The sequence below is a fragment of the Balaenoptera acutorostrata genome, chromosome 17, assembly GCF_949987535.1.
Source record: "Balaenoptera acutorostrata chromosome 17, mBalAcu1.1, whole genome shotgun sequence".
NCBI lineage: Eukaryota > Metazoa > Chordata > Mammalia > Artiodactyla > Balaenopteridae > Balaenoptera > Balaenoptera acutorostrata.
In genome coordinates, this window is record NC_080080.1 from 34,523,335 (window position 1) to 34,540,062 (window position 16,728).

Sequence of the window (16,728 nt, forward strand, 5' to 3'; positions counted from 1 at the left end):
TTTTTCTTTTGTGTGTGTGTGTGTGTGTGGTTTGTTTGTGTTTTTTACCTTTATGGTTTGGCATCCATGTTTTTAAAGCTTCCCTAAGTGATTCCCATGTGCAGCCAAGGCTTTAACGCACGTGCAGCTGAGACTAATGAAAAAGACTTACTGTGCAAACGCGAGGGTTTTGTGTTCCCCATGACAGTCAGATCTGTAACCAGCCGGTGTTCTCATTCTGATCCCTCCCCATCATCTCCCTCTTCCTTTATACTTATTTCTGTCTTGGCGGTCACGAATTACTCACAGGCTGTGTCCATGAGGATCCAAGTTCAGGTGAACTATGCTATCATTTCATGAAAGCTGTACTTTTCCACTCATGAACTTTGGACTGAACTTCTGTGCCTTGAAGGAGTTTTAGGGTCTGAGAAAAGCACATAGTTGAAATAAATCCTTAGGAGCTTGCAAACCACCCTGAGCCAGAGCTGGCCCTTCCCCCAAATCACAGGAATGTTGAGACACGACAGCGTATGGCCACCCCACCCTCTGTCAGTGAACATGCTCCCCCCATACTTTTGTACCCTCATCGTTGCCCCAGTCAAAACTCCAACCACATTTCCACTGGGGAGTCACTTTCTCTCTAGTGCTCCCTACCGCAGTAGCTTTGAAAAAGCGCTTGCCTTCAGCCCTAACTAGTCTTGGTTTCTGCTTTGACTGTTTCATTTCTGGGCAAGGTCATGTCACAAAATCATTTGGAAAAACAGTGTCTGGGGATGCCCACCCCAAAAGTATCTTTTCCTGGGATTTGGCGGTAGTGGGGTATGGAGTAGCACACAGGAGGGCAGATCTCACCATTCATTTCCGTTCCCATCTATTCATCCTTCCATTGCCCACTAACCTGGCGGGGCTCTGTGGTGGGTTGAACCAAAATACTTTCACACACCAGTGGATTGCAGTTATGTATTCAGTATTCTATGTTCTTGAATAATACAGGCCATGGGAAGGGGGAGAGAAACACTAGAAGAGCTGCCGGGCTGGATACCTGACTCTACTAAGTCCTGGGTTCCTACACTTTACAAAATCATCTTCCTACAGGAAAACCGGCTCCCACAGGGATAGCATGGGTTGCAGGGGTCACAGGGGCTGCAGGGATCACAGGGGTTGCAGGGAGACGTGCAAGGGTAACAGGGAGACTCGATCTTGACACAACTGCCGAGCCCGTAGGAGTACGTCACGTCCTTCTCGTCTACACACGGGGGCAAGCTGAACTCTTTGCAGATGTTCATGTAGCTGTACTTTTTCGATCCCAGGCAGTCGTATCTGTTCTCGCGCTCAGCTGACACGCACACCTTTCCGTCCTTCACTCGCACCTTGACTTGATCGGGTTCAAAGCCGCACACGTTCACTGATCCTAAAACGTTACTGCTACAGCAAGAGGAGGCTAGAATTCTATTTGTTGTTCTTCTCAATCTGGAATTTAGGAAAAGGAAAGGGTGGGAGGAAGAAGCTCAGACCATGGAGCTCAGACACAGCTTGACAAGCAATATTTTTACCTCTTTTAAAAAAATAACAGCAAAAGTAATACACACTAGTCACTGTGAAAAATCAAACTTTACAGAAGCGTGTAAAAGTAAAAAATGAGAGAGTACTCCCATGTAAATCACACTCCCTCACAGGTAAACCCCTGTTAACAACAGATGGGTTGCTTGGCCTTCCAGATCTTTCTCTTGTATTTATTTTTAATTCTCTTTTTTTCTTTTTCCTTCCAGTTTTATTGAGATATAATTGACATACAGCACCGTGTGAATTTGAGGTGTATAGCATAATGATTTGACTTACATGCATCATGAAATGATTATCACAATAAGTTTAGTGAACCTCCATCATCTCATATAGATACAACATTAAATAGAAACAATTATTTTTTTCTTTGTGATGAGAACTCTTAGGATTTACTCTTAACAACCTTCATATATAACCTACAGCACTGTTACTTAATCATGTTGTATGTTATATCCCTAGTACTTATTTATCCTGTAACTGGAAGTTTGTACCTTTTGACCACCTTTATTCAATCCCCCCCACCCCATCCCACTGCTCTGATAACCACAAATCTCATCTCTTTTTCTATGAGTTTGTTTGGTTGGTGGGTTGGGTTTTTCTGAAGTACAACTGACCTATAATAGGGTTAGTTCCTGGTGCACAACATAGTGATTTGACAGTTCTATGCATTACAAAATGATCACCACATTCTCTTGCATTTAAATCTCAGCTCCTCCTCTTATTAGTTATGGAACTTTGGGCAGGCTCCTTAAACCGCTCTGTGCCTCAGTTTCCTCATCTGTAAAATTGGGACAATAATAGTAACCCATTTCTAGGGGTTTCATGAGACTTAAATTAGTTAATGAATGAAAAGAATCTCTACTAATGCTTGCCACATAGGAGGCTAGGCTTTTGTCTGTTGTGTGTTTTTTCTTTTCCTTTCTTCTTTTTTTTTCCACAATGTGCCATGGAAAGTGCTAAGCCGTTAGAGCCATTGTTTCATTTGACCCTCACAAGAACCCTGTCATGCAGGTGTAATTGTCACTATTTTGTAGATGGGGAGGTGGTGAAGGTGGTGAATGGCAGAGCCTAGATTCAAATCCAGGCTTGTTTAATGCCTAGGTCATGATTTTAACCATCAGTCAGATGGAGCTCTTGGCATGAGGACCTCAGCAGCCTGGCATCAGCCCTGCGTGCTCTGGCCCTGCTCAGGGACCACTTTCTTTCTAATTGCCTGATCCTTCCAAAGACAACCTAACGCTCTGAAATGCTCTTCTTTTTATCCCTTAACGTTTTTTTAAAAATCTGTGTTCTAAGACTCACTCTTGGCAAATCTTCTTGCATCTCTTGGCCTCCAAAGGGAGGTACTGGCATGTATGCTTTCTAGAAGCTCTTCTGGTTTGAGGAGTCTGGACTCTGATTGGGTGATTGGTTTGAGATACATTTTTAATTCTTACTTTTTTTGCTGAATTTTTTTATACACTTACTTCTTTTTGTTACTTAAGTTACACAAGTTCATTGTAAAAAACTCAGAAAATACAGATAAGCAAAAAGAGGGAATATTTTTTTTAACATACCCATAAGCCCTGTTGCCTTCTACAGGAGATGGATCTGGGAGCCAGATCTACAAGGCAAAGCTGGCTCCCAGATCTATCTCCTCCTCTTACAATATGAGTCTTGAAGTATGAGTTCGTTGTTCCTGTTTCGTTTTTGTTTTGCTTAGATTCCCCCTCTTCCTCTATTCCTGTCACTCCAGCCCCGTCCCCACTGCAGCAGCTGAAAAGGGGTCTCACAAATGTGGGTCTTCAGGAAATTGCCCCGAAGTCTTGGCTAGACCAGGTTTCTTCTTCCTTTTGCTTCTAGGCCAGGGGTTATCAGTGGGGATGTGTGGGTTTAGGAGAAATTGCAGGAGCCTCATTTTACTCATCAGATTTAACTCTGAAGTTGCAACCTGACTCCTGCCCGGCAAAGTACCTGTCACCCCACATGCGATTTTCCTTGGTTCTATGGGGTTCTGGGCAAAGAGAGATGGCCTGCTCTACTAGCTATCACCAGGGAGGAACTTAGTCATAGTAAACAGAGGCAAGTCAGCCTCTTTGGTTGGTGGCAGAACGTTCTTCGGAAAGCTGGGGAAAAGCAAGTGGGCAATGCCATCTGTCTGCCACTCTGGGCTGTCACCTCTTCTCCCAGCTGAAGCTGAATTTCACCTGAATGTATGACCAAGCTCTTGAATGCGATACTGCCCACAGCAGAGGTGAGGGATATCGCCAGCCATCTTCACAAAGATATGAATCAGGTTCAGCCGGCTGACAAATAAAGTAATGAGGATGATGAGAATGCCTGTCTCTACTCTGAACCAAAGGGAGGCTGGCCTTCCTCTAGTTTCCTTGGAGTACTTCACTTTTTCTCCTAATTTAGACCCCTCCAAAGACCCATTAAGCTCAATTGTTCCTTTCCAACGCATCTTTCCCTCTCTCTTCTTTCTTCTCCTTCTTCCCATTTCCTGCTTTGTCTCTCTCCTCCTGACTTTTGGTTGATACTGAAGAAGGGTATCAGCGGGAGCAGAGTGGCACGACACAGGTGCATCTGAACACCTGCGGGGCTTGTTCAATTACAGGTGTCTGGGCCCCACCCCCCAGAGTTTCTGATTCAGCCCGTCTGGGGAGGAGTCAACAATTTGCATTTCTAACAAGTTCCAGGTGATGCTGGCTGCTGGTCCTGGTCGGGAGATCACTCAGGACCACTAACCAGGTGATTAAGCACATGGATTCCAGAGTCAGGCAAACCTGGCTTCAAGTCCCAGCTGTCCCATTTCCTGATGATCAAGAACATTGCCCTGACTCTGGTTCATCATCTGTAAGATGGCCACGGTGTTACAAGGATTAAATGAAGATGAAGTGTTAGGCACTTGGTTTTCACTCAATAAAGGGTAACTTTCTTTAACAGGCTGTACCAGGCTCCGCTTTATACAGACTTCCCTGAAATTCAAGGCTTTAAGCGACCAGGCCCCGAGTCCTGTGTCATTAAACACTAAGGTCAAATAATGGACATGCATTTGGCCTGGATGGGCAGCAACGCCTACTCTTGCCACCCCGAGGCCTCTGCGTACAAAGAGATTGTGATGAGAGGGGACCAAGGGGCCCAACTCGCTTCCAGCTCTGCAGGGACACAGAGGGAAACAGCGAACTCTCCTCTCAGCGGAAAGCCAACCAGCCACCAGCCGTAAAGTAAGTAAAGCCATAAAGCCCCGGAGTTCCTCTCTGCCGGCTTCCCAAGGTGTGACTATGCCCTGATCTTTGGGTCAAAGGATGGGGGATGGAAAGATTCCCTGAGGGCTTAAGACCCAGGAAGGCACCGCTAAACCACAAAGAATGCAACCCTGAGGGCTAACAGTCACCAGCCTCCCCCAGTGAGAGCGATTCAGTGAAAACTTCATACTCAGAGCGTGAGGGGTAAACAAGAAACCAGAGGGCAGGTTTTTGAAGTTTTCAGAAGATGGTGCCCTTTGTGGGGGGCTTTTCAAGGGAACTTCTCGAGCCGCAGGCTGCCCACGGATACTTGGATGAGCAGATGCAAGCACAGTCTCAGGATGAGTTTCCAGGCACCAGCAAAGGTCACAGGGTTGAGCCCAGTGCGTTCCTGGGCGCAGCTGCAAATCAAGGTTCATGTACCCGCAAGGACTAAAGCCAGGTGTCAGAGCCACTCTGCCGCGGGCTTGGTAATTAGATAATAAACTCGTAAGGGCAGGATTGAGGAGGGGCTGACTTTGCTTCTGGCACTTGAGTACAGAAGACAGGAAGCCCACGAAGTGTGGAGGTGAGTCAGGTGCAAACTTACATCAGGCTGGTCACATGGCTTCTTACAAAGGAAACCAAATTCAGTCACTTCAATCCAGAAGAGGACGGAAGAGTCGGAAAAGGTGAGTGCTTGGGGTGCAAAAGGAAATTTGGGGAGGAAAAAAGAATATCAAAGAAGCTAAAGAAATGAAAGTACTTACTTGGGTTTCTACTAATGAAGATACTGCCAAGGTGTCTTTTGAAGCAACTGCTCAGTAAACAAAAGGAATTGGACCTTCTGTATCCAGTCCAAAAACGCACCACACACACACACACACACACGCGTGCGTGCATCAATCAAATAACACACACTCAGGAAGGCTCAAATGACTCTTGGGGGGAATTATATGGTTAGTCAAAACTTCTTGCCTGTTGTTAAAGGAGCACCCAGAGACAGAGCACATAGACTGTCACACAGAAAGACAATTCCAGTGGGGCCATGGCAACTATAGACCAGGGAATCTTATTTCCCCATTGGGCAAAGAATCTTCTGGATAACACAGCCTGGCATCTGAAGGGACATGTCATAACCTAACCAAACTGCTATCTTTCTCTTTAAGGGGTAAAAGGTCATGTGAATACGATTTCTACATTCTAAAAGCCTTGGACAAAGTTTCACACCAAAGATTGTTTTTTAAAAAATTGAATCAGCATGATATTTCTGGATCTATTTAGTCATGGACTGGGAGCTGAGAGAGAAGAAAAAAGAGGCATTTCACTGAAAAAAATATTAATGTAGGAGTCCTCTGGGATTGGAGCTGGATCAGGGTTTAACATTTTCATCCATATTCAGAAAATTGAATATTTAGGTTTGCAGGTAATACTAAGATTTCGAGATTAGTGAAATGTCAAGCTGTCAGAAATAGAGCAATAGAGCATTCCCAAGGTGGTATGAATAGGAAGAAGAAAAGCGGCTGGGGAGAGATGCAAAAGGGCAAGCCTGAGGTCATTTCTGAAATGGACTCTGGATTATCAGTTCAGAGATCCAGGAAGACAACAGCAGCTTCATATACTGCCACAAGCAACAGAAAAAAAATTAGCAAAAAATCCAAGCATTGTCAGGAAAAGTATGACAAACCAGAGAAAACATTATCTCTTGTAAAAACCACACTGCCGAGACTTAAGCCTGAAGTTGTGTCCACTGCAGATCATTGAGACTCCCAGAGTAGGCAGAGGGTGCCCAGGTGGTGAAGAACTCACCTGGAGAGTCTGGAGAATAGGGACAGCCAGGAGACAAAGGCTGAGCAGACTTGGATCAAGGGTATTCGAGTATTCAGAGGCACAGGGAAGTGGACACACCTGCTCACAAGTAACCCTTCATTTAGACCAAGTACTTAAAAAAGAACTCCTGACTCACGCTGCATGAAATTTATATAACTTGATACTCTAAGGAGTAAAAATTAAAACTGGTTCAAATTGAGTGTAGATGAGTTTATTGCCAATAGTTCCATCTCAGACTATTGAGGGAGGTCCATTCCTGACCTTTGGTGACTGATGACCTGGACAATAATTGCCCTACTGCCCTTTCCAGGGAAACATCACTGTCATGGTTGTCAAGGGCCTCATTCTCTCTCTCTCCATCCATCAATCCATCATCTACTTTCTATCTATCTATCTATCTATCTATCTATCTAATCTATTTATCTGTCATCTAACCTATTAATCTATCATTGGGGTAGGAAGGATGTTGTTTAAGGACACAAACTGGCAGTGAGTAGTAAGTCCTGGAGCTCTAATGCATGGTATAGTGAATATAGACAACAAATATTGTATTACAATCATTAAAGTGGTTAAGAGACTAGAACTTAATTATTCCAACCACTAAAAAGAAATGATAATTATGTAACACAATAGAGGTTCTAATTATCGCTACAATGGTAATCGTATTGCAATATATAAATGTATCAAATTAACATTGTACACCTTAAATTTACACAGTTATGTGTCACATAGATTTCAATACAAAAGATCATCTATTTATGTCCTTCTTTTAAAAAATAGTATATTAAGTAGTTTTTCTGCACGTTGCTTTTTTCACTTAATATGACAATACTTAAAATGCTTCATCAGTCCTTTTTACATTTACATATCATCCCAATGTTTGGATGTACCATAATTTATTTAACCAGGGGACAGTGTTTTCAACCATTTTTTTCCATCATAGTAACAGACTAAATGGCATATGTAGACAGAAAAAGAAAGCTTTCTCAAGCAAAAAATAAAATGTGATCAAACCCCCAAAATTTTAAAGTGCATTTAAAATTATGCAATTCTATTAAAACCTTTTCAACTGTATTCTGAAAACTGCAGCTCTCAGTTCTGTAGTTTATTTGCACAATCTTTGCTACAGTTGAAGGGGGAGGCAGACAATAAACCCAATTCCAGATGAATTTTAAGTTATCAAGAGTTGGGGAGTAGGAGAAAGGATTTCCTACAAAACCATATAAATGCCTCTGTTGTTCAATTTGCTCCCTTGCTCTTAAAGCCTCTGGCAAACATTAAGGATTTGATCAATTATTATTACTTCTCCCAAAGTCATTTCTGTAAGCCGAAATATACTCAAATCACTTTACTCATAACGAGAAAAAATGTTTATTTTGCTGCTTCCAATAGCTTTTTAATGACGCCCCCCTGTTTCTTTCTCTCATTAAAGCCACATTATTTATCACGTTGGCACTCCTGCTATAAGCTGAAAACAGCCTTGCCAATCGACATCATTACACTGTCTTGAGAATCTTACAATTCCCATCATGGACCCATTTACTCTTCTTTTTTTAAATCTTTGTTAAGTCACCAGAGTCATTATCTTGAACCCATTTCATCTTTGCTCAAGTATCGATTGTCACACTTTCCCCCCCTTTTTCCAACTTAGGAGGCTAATATACCAACTATAAAAATCTTAGGAAGTTCTCTTACTTGGCAAGCTCTCTCTTTTCATCTTCCATGGCTCTAATGGCTTTCCTCTCCAAACTTCTGAGAGACGGGCGAAGACAGTAAAGCTTGACATCACACCCGCAACATGGGTAGAGATCACACAGGCCGCAGGTCTGTGATCGCTTTGAATAGCACAGGCAGTATGGGTACGGGTGCAAGTCACAGCAGCAATACGGGTGCACGTATAAGTCACACAGGCATCGTGTGTTGAGTTCGTCGATGCATCTCAACTGCCTTAGTTCTCTGTCCACCTTCTTTATGTCCCTTCTAACACTGTCCAGAAGACAACTCAGTGCAGCCATTACAGTCACACCTTATTGTTCTGTGAGTACCTTTGGGAAATGGCACTCGGGGGAGAAAAATTGTTCTAAGCTCTTCTCAGAAGTTTCTTTTAAAAATAAATGAGCCACACATGATTCACTTACTTTAAAGCTTGGGTTCTGTGACCTCACCACCCTCTAAGTATGTCATAGTCTTTTGGTTACCATGAGAACTGTGCACAGTCATGGTCTCCAGAGACCCTCCTTAGAGTTACAAAGCTGCTCTCAGAACCATATAAGATTTCATTCACCTTGAGTTGGGATGGGCCCCCCCAAGTAATCACAGCTCTTTGGGGTTTATTGGGCTAAAGTGAAATGTTCTTGACTTGTGTGTGTCCTGTGGACTAGCCACAACTATGAAGATCTTGGTGGGGGGGAGGCAGATGGAAGGAGCTGCCTGGCTCCTTTCTTTATGCCCTTCTCGCTCTAGCCTTGACATCTAGCCTTGCCCCTACACTACAGGATTCATTCTGTCCCCTTTTCCCTTTATAGGTGGAATATAAAGAGCTCTCCCATGGGTCTCCTTACCAAGCCATCCTCAAGTCAGCCTTTGTCCTTGACCTTCTGAGCCCCAAGTCTCTGGGTCCTGCCCATTCTTTATAAGCTGGCATCCTGGCTGTCCTGGAACCTCAGTTCTCCCGTGGTTGGGGTCCTGCTCTTAAGCTGCCATCTCTTAGTGCTCAGGGTCCTGTCCTCAATCACCACCTCCCAGCAACTACACCTCTGTTCTTACGTCCAAGCCGCCAGATGACTTATCCCCAAGTGCTTCCCAAGTGTTGGTCCTTGATACTCATAGCCAACTGCCTGAAGTTGCTTGAAGCCAAAAGTATGAAACCCCCGCTTGGGCCAGTTTTCTGTGCTCTCAGCTGGATCAACACGCTGGACCTGGGGCTCAGCCTCAGCCTTGGCTCGGTACTTTGCTCCTCTGGGCCTTTCCCCTCAAACTGCTCTCTGCCTCTCGAATCCCCTTTTAGTGGACTAAGGCATAGGGTACTTGAGGACAAGTGGTTGGGTGTGACACTGGAGAGGGAGACAAGGGCCAGGTTTAAAGGGACTTGTGGCCAGCTAAAGAGTTTTAACTTTATTTTGAGCACAATGAAGGATCACTGGTTTTTGTTTCTGTTGAGAGAAGTTGAAAGGTAGTCCAGCAGCCACGTGGAAGGTGCAGTTCAAGGGGAAAACAGTAGCAGTGTCTTCTGCTGGAAGGCAAGAGACAGCCAAATCCTGGACTGGGGACCATGGTCATAGGCGTGGCAAGAAGGAAGCCAAAGGGCTCTCCTCCCCGCCACATCCACTCAGGTCCCACCCAATCCACTCTCCACGTTGTAGCTGGAGTGAGGTTGATATATAAATCTGCTACCCTGGGCTTCCCTGGTGGCACAGTGGTTGAGAATCTGCCTGCCAATGCAGGGCACACGGGTTCGAGTCCTGGTCTGGGAAGATCCCACATGCCACGGAGCAACTGGGCCCGTGAGCCACAATTACTGAGCCTGCACATCTGGAGCCTGTGCTCCGCAACAAGAGAGGCCGCGATAGTGAGAGGCCCACGCATCGCAATGAAGAGTGGCCCCCACTTGCCACAACTAGAGAAAGCCCTCGCACAGAAACGAAGACCCAACACAGCCATAAATAAAATAAATAAAATTTGAAAAAAGAAAATGCTCCCTATTAAAAAAAAAAAAAAATCTGCTACCCCTCAACTCTACCCGCCCCCCAAAGTCTTCAGAGTCTTCTCTGTCCTCTTAGAAGAAGGTCCAACACCCTTACAAGGTGCTGAACAATAAGGCCTCTGCCTGCCTCTCCTCTCCTCTCTCATCACTGTTCCTGTAATTCATTACACTTGAGCCACAAAGGCTTCCTTGAAGTTTCTCTCATTCCACCTCTTTCTGGACTTGTGCACACACTGTTCTGTCTGCTTAGAGATTGAACTCCCCACACCACCCCTTGATCTAGTTAACTCCTAAGGTGTTCTTTAGCTCTTCTCTTAAACGTCCCTCCTTCGAGGTCTTCCCTGTCCCCCAGACTAAACGCTCAGCACTCTGCATATTTCTTTTACAACACCATTTGTCTGTTTCCCCAACTAGACTGTAAGCTCCATGAGGGCAGGGACCTATTTTTGTTCACCATTAGATACCCAACACAATGGCTGGCACAGAGTAGGAGTTTAAAATTGATTCACTGAATGACCAAATGAGTAAATTAAACAGAATTTAGTGACCAGAAAGAGGATAGAGTGAGGGAGGACTCGTAGGTTTCTAGCTAGGCAGAACCGTGGTGCCATTGACTGAGATAAGAAACACAGGAAGAAGAGTAATTTTGGAGGACATGCTGAGCTTAAGGTGCTAGTGACAACTTTAAGGTAGAAATGTGGAGTAGCTTGTGGCTAAGTGGGTCTGGAACTTGAGATAAAGCTGGGCCAGAGATATCAATTCAGGAGCCACAATTCCATAAAGAGTTTGGCAAGGGGGCTTCCCTGGTGACTCAGTGGTTAAGAATCTGCCTGCCAATGCAGGGGACACGGTTTCGAGCCCTGGTCTGGGAAGATCCCACATGCCGCGGAGCAACTAAGTCCATGCGCCACAACTACTGAGCCTGTGCTCTAGAGCCCGTGAACCACAACTACGGAGCCTGCGTGCCACAACTACTGAAACTCTTGCGTCTAGAGCCCGTGCTCCGCAACAGGAGAAGCCACCACAATGAGAAGCCCGTGCACCGCAACAATGAGTAGCCTCTGCTCACTGCAACTAGAGAAAACCTGCACGCAGCAACGAAGACCCAATGCAGCCAAAAATAAATTAAGAAAAAAAAAAGAATGGGCAAGAGGAGGAGGAATAGATTGAAAAAAAGAAGAGGGCTGAAGCAGACTCCTGAGGAACAATGATAAAAAATGAGAGAATTAAAGGAGCTCATGATAGTCTCTTAGAAGGAATAATCAGAGAGGTAAGAGCCCCTTATGCTGAAGTCCCCTGTGTATCACTAGACCATGCCCAGCACTCCTCAGCCTTGACCTAGGGATCCCTTTTCTGGGCAGATGAAGTATTTTAATAAAGAAAACAGATTTCTCTGAAGACATTAAAATGGGAGGCTGGAGCCCGAGTCACATGGGATGAGTTAAAAAACAAAGGGAAATAATACTCCTGTGTGGACAAATGCTGAAGTCTTTCAAGAGTGATTCCATCCAATTCTGAAGGTAGACTGTGTTCATAGGAATATGGCCTGAGGGTTTATTGTGGGAGTTATACATATTTCTCTAGTTCCAAATGATGGACTTCTGAACTCTTATATCACCATGAATTCCGTCCCTTAGCAAATGTCAGCAAAGGTTAAAACAAGCAAGCTCTCAGTTTTAGATTCTTAAATATACAGGTTCAGGAATTTAAGTACACACACATCTATATTATACCTGGCACATTATGAAGATAGTTACAGCTTTATTTTAACTAGGATTCTCCCATGATGCCATCCTCCTAGTAATTTCACTCTTTATCATGAAGCATATTCTTGACATCATTTCAAATGACTTAAAGGTAGTGGCGCCTGTAAAGATCAGATGGAAATATGATCCATTCATGTTAGAAGGACAATGTAGAATTCATCAGAACAAGCAGAAACCCACAGGAATGATCTAGAATCACAGTTCCCTGAAGCATAAACACAAGGAGCTTCCATGGGCTCTAAAGTGGAGATGAGGGCCTTTCCTTGCATAGGACAATGTCTGCGGAAGTTCCCATCCACCTTGGCTGGATAGAACCTCCTATGGGATGGAGGGCAGGCCTTGGCAACTTCCCAGGCTGGGCAAAGTGGATGCTTGGTCCCCAGTACTGGTGGAACTATGGGCCCAAAAAGGTCTCCTCTGTCTCTTCCACCACGTAGGACAGCTATGGGTCAAGTCATTTACTAGGCCAATGTTACAAAAATACTCCTCTAGCAGTTATTGAATCGGTGCTTAAACATCAAGTTCAAAGTCATACACAGAATATGTCTTCAACTATGTTAACAAGAATCCATAGGAGGAGAAAAACACCCTCAAAAATTAACTGTGGTTGTTTCTCAGTGGTGGAATTATAGATGACTTTAAAAATTCTCTTTTCTAGAATTTTCTGTGATTTCTTAGTTTCTTCAATGAGGATATCACTAATCTTCTAATGAAACAATTATTTATTTATTTTCTTTATTTTATTTTTGGCTGCATTGGGTCTTCATTGCTGTGCGTGGGCTTTCTCTAGTTGCGGCGAGCGGGGGCTACCCTTCATTGCGGTGCACAGGCTTCTCACCACGGTGGCTTCTCTTGTTGCGGAGCCCAGGCTCTAGGTGCACAGGCTCAGTAGTTGTGGCTCACGGGCTTAGTTGCTCTGCGGCATGTGGGATCTTCCCGGACCAGGGCTCGAAACCGTGTCCCTTGCATTGACAGGTGGATTCTTAACCACTGCGCCACCAGGGAAGCCCATGATGAAACAGTTTTTGATAGTGTGCTGTCTGTGACACTATCAGCTTTGCAGTGAATTGCTAAGCCCACCTCTGGCCTCTGCCTCTATAATCCGGGTGAGCTCCAGGGCCATCTCTCTGAGCAGGTTTGCCACTGAGAACGTCTTCCTGTAATGGGCATCTAATGCTTTTCTTACCTATCATCTATGGTACCCTCTTTCAATAAAATAACTCTCTTCCCTCCAACCCCGCCATCTGCCATTAGGTACTATCAATAAAGTTGCCCAGTAAAGGGGCAGACATGTAACCAAAGCTGGCCAACCTGACTCTCTTCTGGGAATTTGACCTTTCACAGAGAGACTGGAGATGGTTGGAGCTGATTCATGCGGACAGTGGACCCTGAAGAGACTACACCTTAGTTACTGCCTTGTTCTGTTGTTTTCAGGTTGGCTCTTTGGCTTTCCTTTGAGTCTCTGAACTCCTCCATATCCTTCCAATAAATTCCTGCTTCTCTTCAGTTACCCCGGCAGGTTCAGTTTCTTGTAACTAAAGAACACAGCTGACATGACAGCCTGTCCCCCGGACCTGTCCAAGAGGACCACTCCAGGATGAACATATAGGTCAGCCTTTGCTCCGGTGGACGTTGTCCAGAGATAGTCCAGCTCCTCCCTCTTAACCCAGAACTAGCTGCATCAGCTCAGCCACCAGTGCTGAAGGCCCTGTAGGTACAGGTGATGGCGATGACTCAAACTAGGGCAAGTGTCCGGAAACACCCAGGAAGGCCCATCCATGGACACTCTTCCTGGGGCAAGAGAGACTTTCCTGGGGTTCTATCTCAGAACATTAGCTCTGGAAAATCCAAGTCATCCATACCATTTCCTACTCAGCAGGGAATCTCTGCTCAAGCACCCCAGGCAGATAAGAATGGAAGAGCTGGGGGCTTGTACATGTGACAGAGTGCACCCTCACTGGGTTAGGATGACCAGGGCTCCTATGGCCAACCACAGTGGTTCATATCATTTACCTCCCTCTTCCTCCCACCTCCACAAGGAGCTTTAACAAGTATCTTCCTGCCAAATAAGGGGAGGGATAAGGAGAAGGAGAATGTTGGTAAGTTACTCTTGTAACTGCACCCAATGGGAGTGAACTTGGGTCTAAGTGGCTGCAGCAGGAAGGTTGCTCTTGGCCAGGATCTCAGGAGGTGCTTTCCTTTTTCTTTCAGCAAATATGATCATTCAGGCATTATTGGGAAGGAGTTATGAGAGCTTTATATACCAAGTATATACATGAGTAAATTTCCTCATTAACATTTGAGGACTGGACAGGGGTTTTCGTGATCACCATCCTGGTTTGCCTGGGACGTAGGAGATGCCAAAACCAGGGAAGGAGATGCAGGCTGGAAATGCAGGTGGGAATACCAAGTGGCTGTAGTGGTCATCCAGTTTGCCCAGTTTAAGTGATGGAGCTCACCTCAGTGGGGTACAGACCTGTGGCTTTGAACGTAGTAAGAGTCTTATTATGAGCTCTGGATTCTGTGTGACTACTATAGTCTCTGACTCCTTTCTCCCACCCTCTCGTGTCTCCACTTGCCCCTTCTCCTCCTGCTCCGCTCCAGCCTCATGGATTTTCACCAAGAAAAATTGTTAGCTGCAATCCGGTTTGTTGATGAGGACAGAGACCAAAAAACTTTCTTGAACTTCACACTGGAATCACTCAAACAAAAAGCATGTGTCCATGTCCTCCTAGAAACAGAAGGACTTGCTTCTGCTGCAGATGGTGGCCTGATTAATTCAAGGGGGATGAGAATTTTTATATTCCTTCCACCACCACCGCCATAACTGCCTAACTCTTAAATAGATGCTTACTTGAATGATAATATTTCACACTTAGTGAGTGCTCAACTCTGTGCCAGGCTGATTAGTGACCCTCTGAAGTAGGGCTGTTTATCCCCATTTTATAGATAAGGAGACTGAGGCACAGGGAGTTCACACAGCAAGTGGCAGAGGTAGGATTCCATCCAGGCGGCCAGCCTCCTCTCTCTGTCTTCAAGTCTAATGACTCCTGAGAAGAAAATTTTGGGAATTCCCTGGTGGTCCAGTGGTTAGGACTGGGCACTCTCACTGAATGATTGGGGATCCCAAAGAGCTCTTGGTTATGTGGGTTTTATCTACTAAGACTTCCCATATAAGAAATCAAAACTGAGACATTGGGGCTTCCCTGGTGGCGCAGTGGTTGAGAACCTGCCTGCCAATGCAGGGGACACGGGTTCGAGCCCTGGTCTGGGAAGATCCCACATGCCATGGAGCAACTGGGCCCATGAGCCACAACTACTGAGCCTGCGCGTCTGGAGTCTGTGCTCCGCAACAAGAGAGGCCGCGACAGTGAGAGGCCCGCGCACCGCGATGAAGAGTGGCCCCCACTTGCCGTAACTAGAGAAAGCCCTTGCACAGAAACGAAGACCCAACACAGCCAAAAATAAAAAATAATAAATAAATAAATAATTAAAAAAAAAACCTGAGACATTTACAGAATACGTAAGCATTTAAAAATAACAATAGTAAACATGCTAACACAAGTAGCACTTTTTATGGGAAATTTGCTTTCCAAAAAAAAAAATTGAGAACGGTGACACTCTTTTACACTTTTACAAATCTTTCTGATGTCCAGCTTCATAGAGGACGGCTGAAATATCTCCTTCTGCCTCCAAGCTGTTGCGACCTATTTTCTGTTGCGATATGTTTGCTTTGATCATAAAAGAGAATCCAGGGACTTTCCTTGTGGTGCAGTGGTTGAGAATCCGCCTGCCAATGCAGGGGACACAGGTTTGAGCCCTGGTCCGGGAAGATCCCACATGCCGCGGAGCAACTAAGCCCGTGCGCCACAACTACTGAGCCTGCGCTCTAGAGCCCGTGAGCCACAACTACTGAGTCCACGTGCCACAACTACTGAAGCCTGCACGCCTAGAGCCCGTGCTCCACAACAAGAGAAGCCACCGCAATGAGAAGCCCGGCACTGCAACAAAGAGTAGCCCCTGCTCGCCACAACTAGTGAAAGCCCATGCGCAGCAATGAAGACCCAACGCAGCCAAAAATAAATAAATAAATAAATATTTTTTTAAAAAGAGAGAGAATCCAGCTTTACGCTGATGTATAATTGGGAAAGGAAGGACCTCTTGGACCCCTGCAAGGGTTGTAAGGCTCACGCGTCGAGAATCACTGCTTTGATTCATCTTCTGGAAGTTACACGGTGCCATGGCACTTCAAAGCCACAGTAGCTAAACTTTTCCTAAAACACTGTATTCAGCCTCACTTGCAGAGTTCCGTTACAGAGCTTTTGGGGAATCTGTGTATCCACTGATCCCCTTCTCTCAGGACTGAACCCCAATCCCACCCGACGGAGGGAAGATTGGGGAGACTCTGGCAGAAATCCTCCTAAGACAAGACCTGTCTGCCACACTGGGTATAGGTTTCTGCACCGAGAGAGGCGCCCAACAGTGGCCGGTCAGCCAGCTTCTCTTTTCTGGGACTCTGGCATTGGGGGATGTGGACTAAGTGACTTTGAACCCAGAAATCCAGGCGGTCGTAGTGGGGCAGCCTCCTTAGCTGTGGAGCCCTTGGTCCTTCATGGTTTCCACGTCCCGCTTCGAGTCTCTCAGATGAGGAGACTTCTGTTTTATCACGTTGTGAGCTGAT

At 45.3% G+C, this 16,728-nt stretch overlaps 1 protein-coding gene across 1 annotated transcript; it reads right to left on the reverse strand.

The window, feature by feature from the left end:
• Positions 1–994: 994 nt before the first annotated feature.
• ODF1 (outer dense fiber of sperm tails 1) lies at positions 995–8,646 on the reverse strand. The gene is made up of 2 exons (XM_007173393.2): positions 8,274–8,646; positions 995–1,449 (listed from the first exon to the last, which is right to left on the reverse strand). The coding sequence occupies exons 1-2, from the start codon at positions 8,591–8,593 to the stop codon at positions 1,053–1,055; spliced, it is 717 nt and encodes a 238-aa protein (XP_007173455.1). The 5' UTR covers positions 8,594–8,646; the 3' UTR covers positions 995–1,052.
• Positions 8,647–16,728: the final 8,082 nt, after the last annotated feature.

Bases quoted from the DNA above. Each gene is read 5' to 3' on its own strand.
- ODF1 (XM_007173393.2), bottom strand. From the start codon at position 8,593: ATGGCTGCACTGAGTTGTCTTCTGGACAGTGTTAGAAGGGACATAAAG. The intron at 1,450-8,273 runs GTAAGAGAACTT...CCTAAATTCCAG, and splicing joins GAAAAGAGAGAGCTTGCCAA to ATTGAGAAGAACAACAAATA.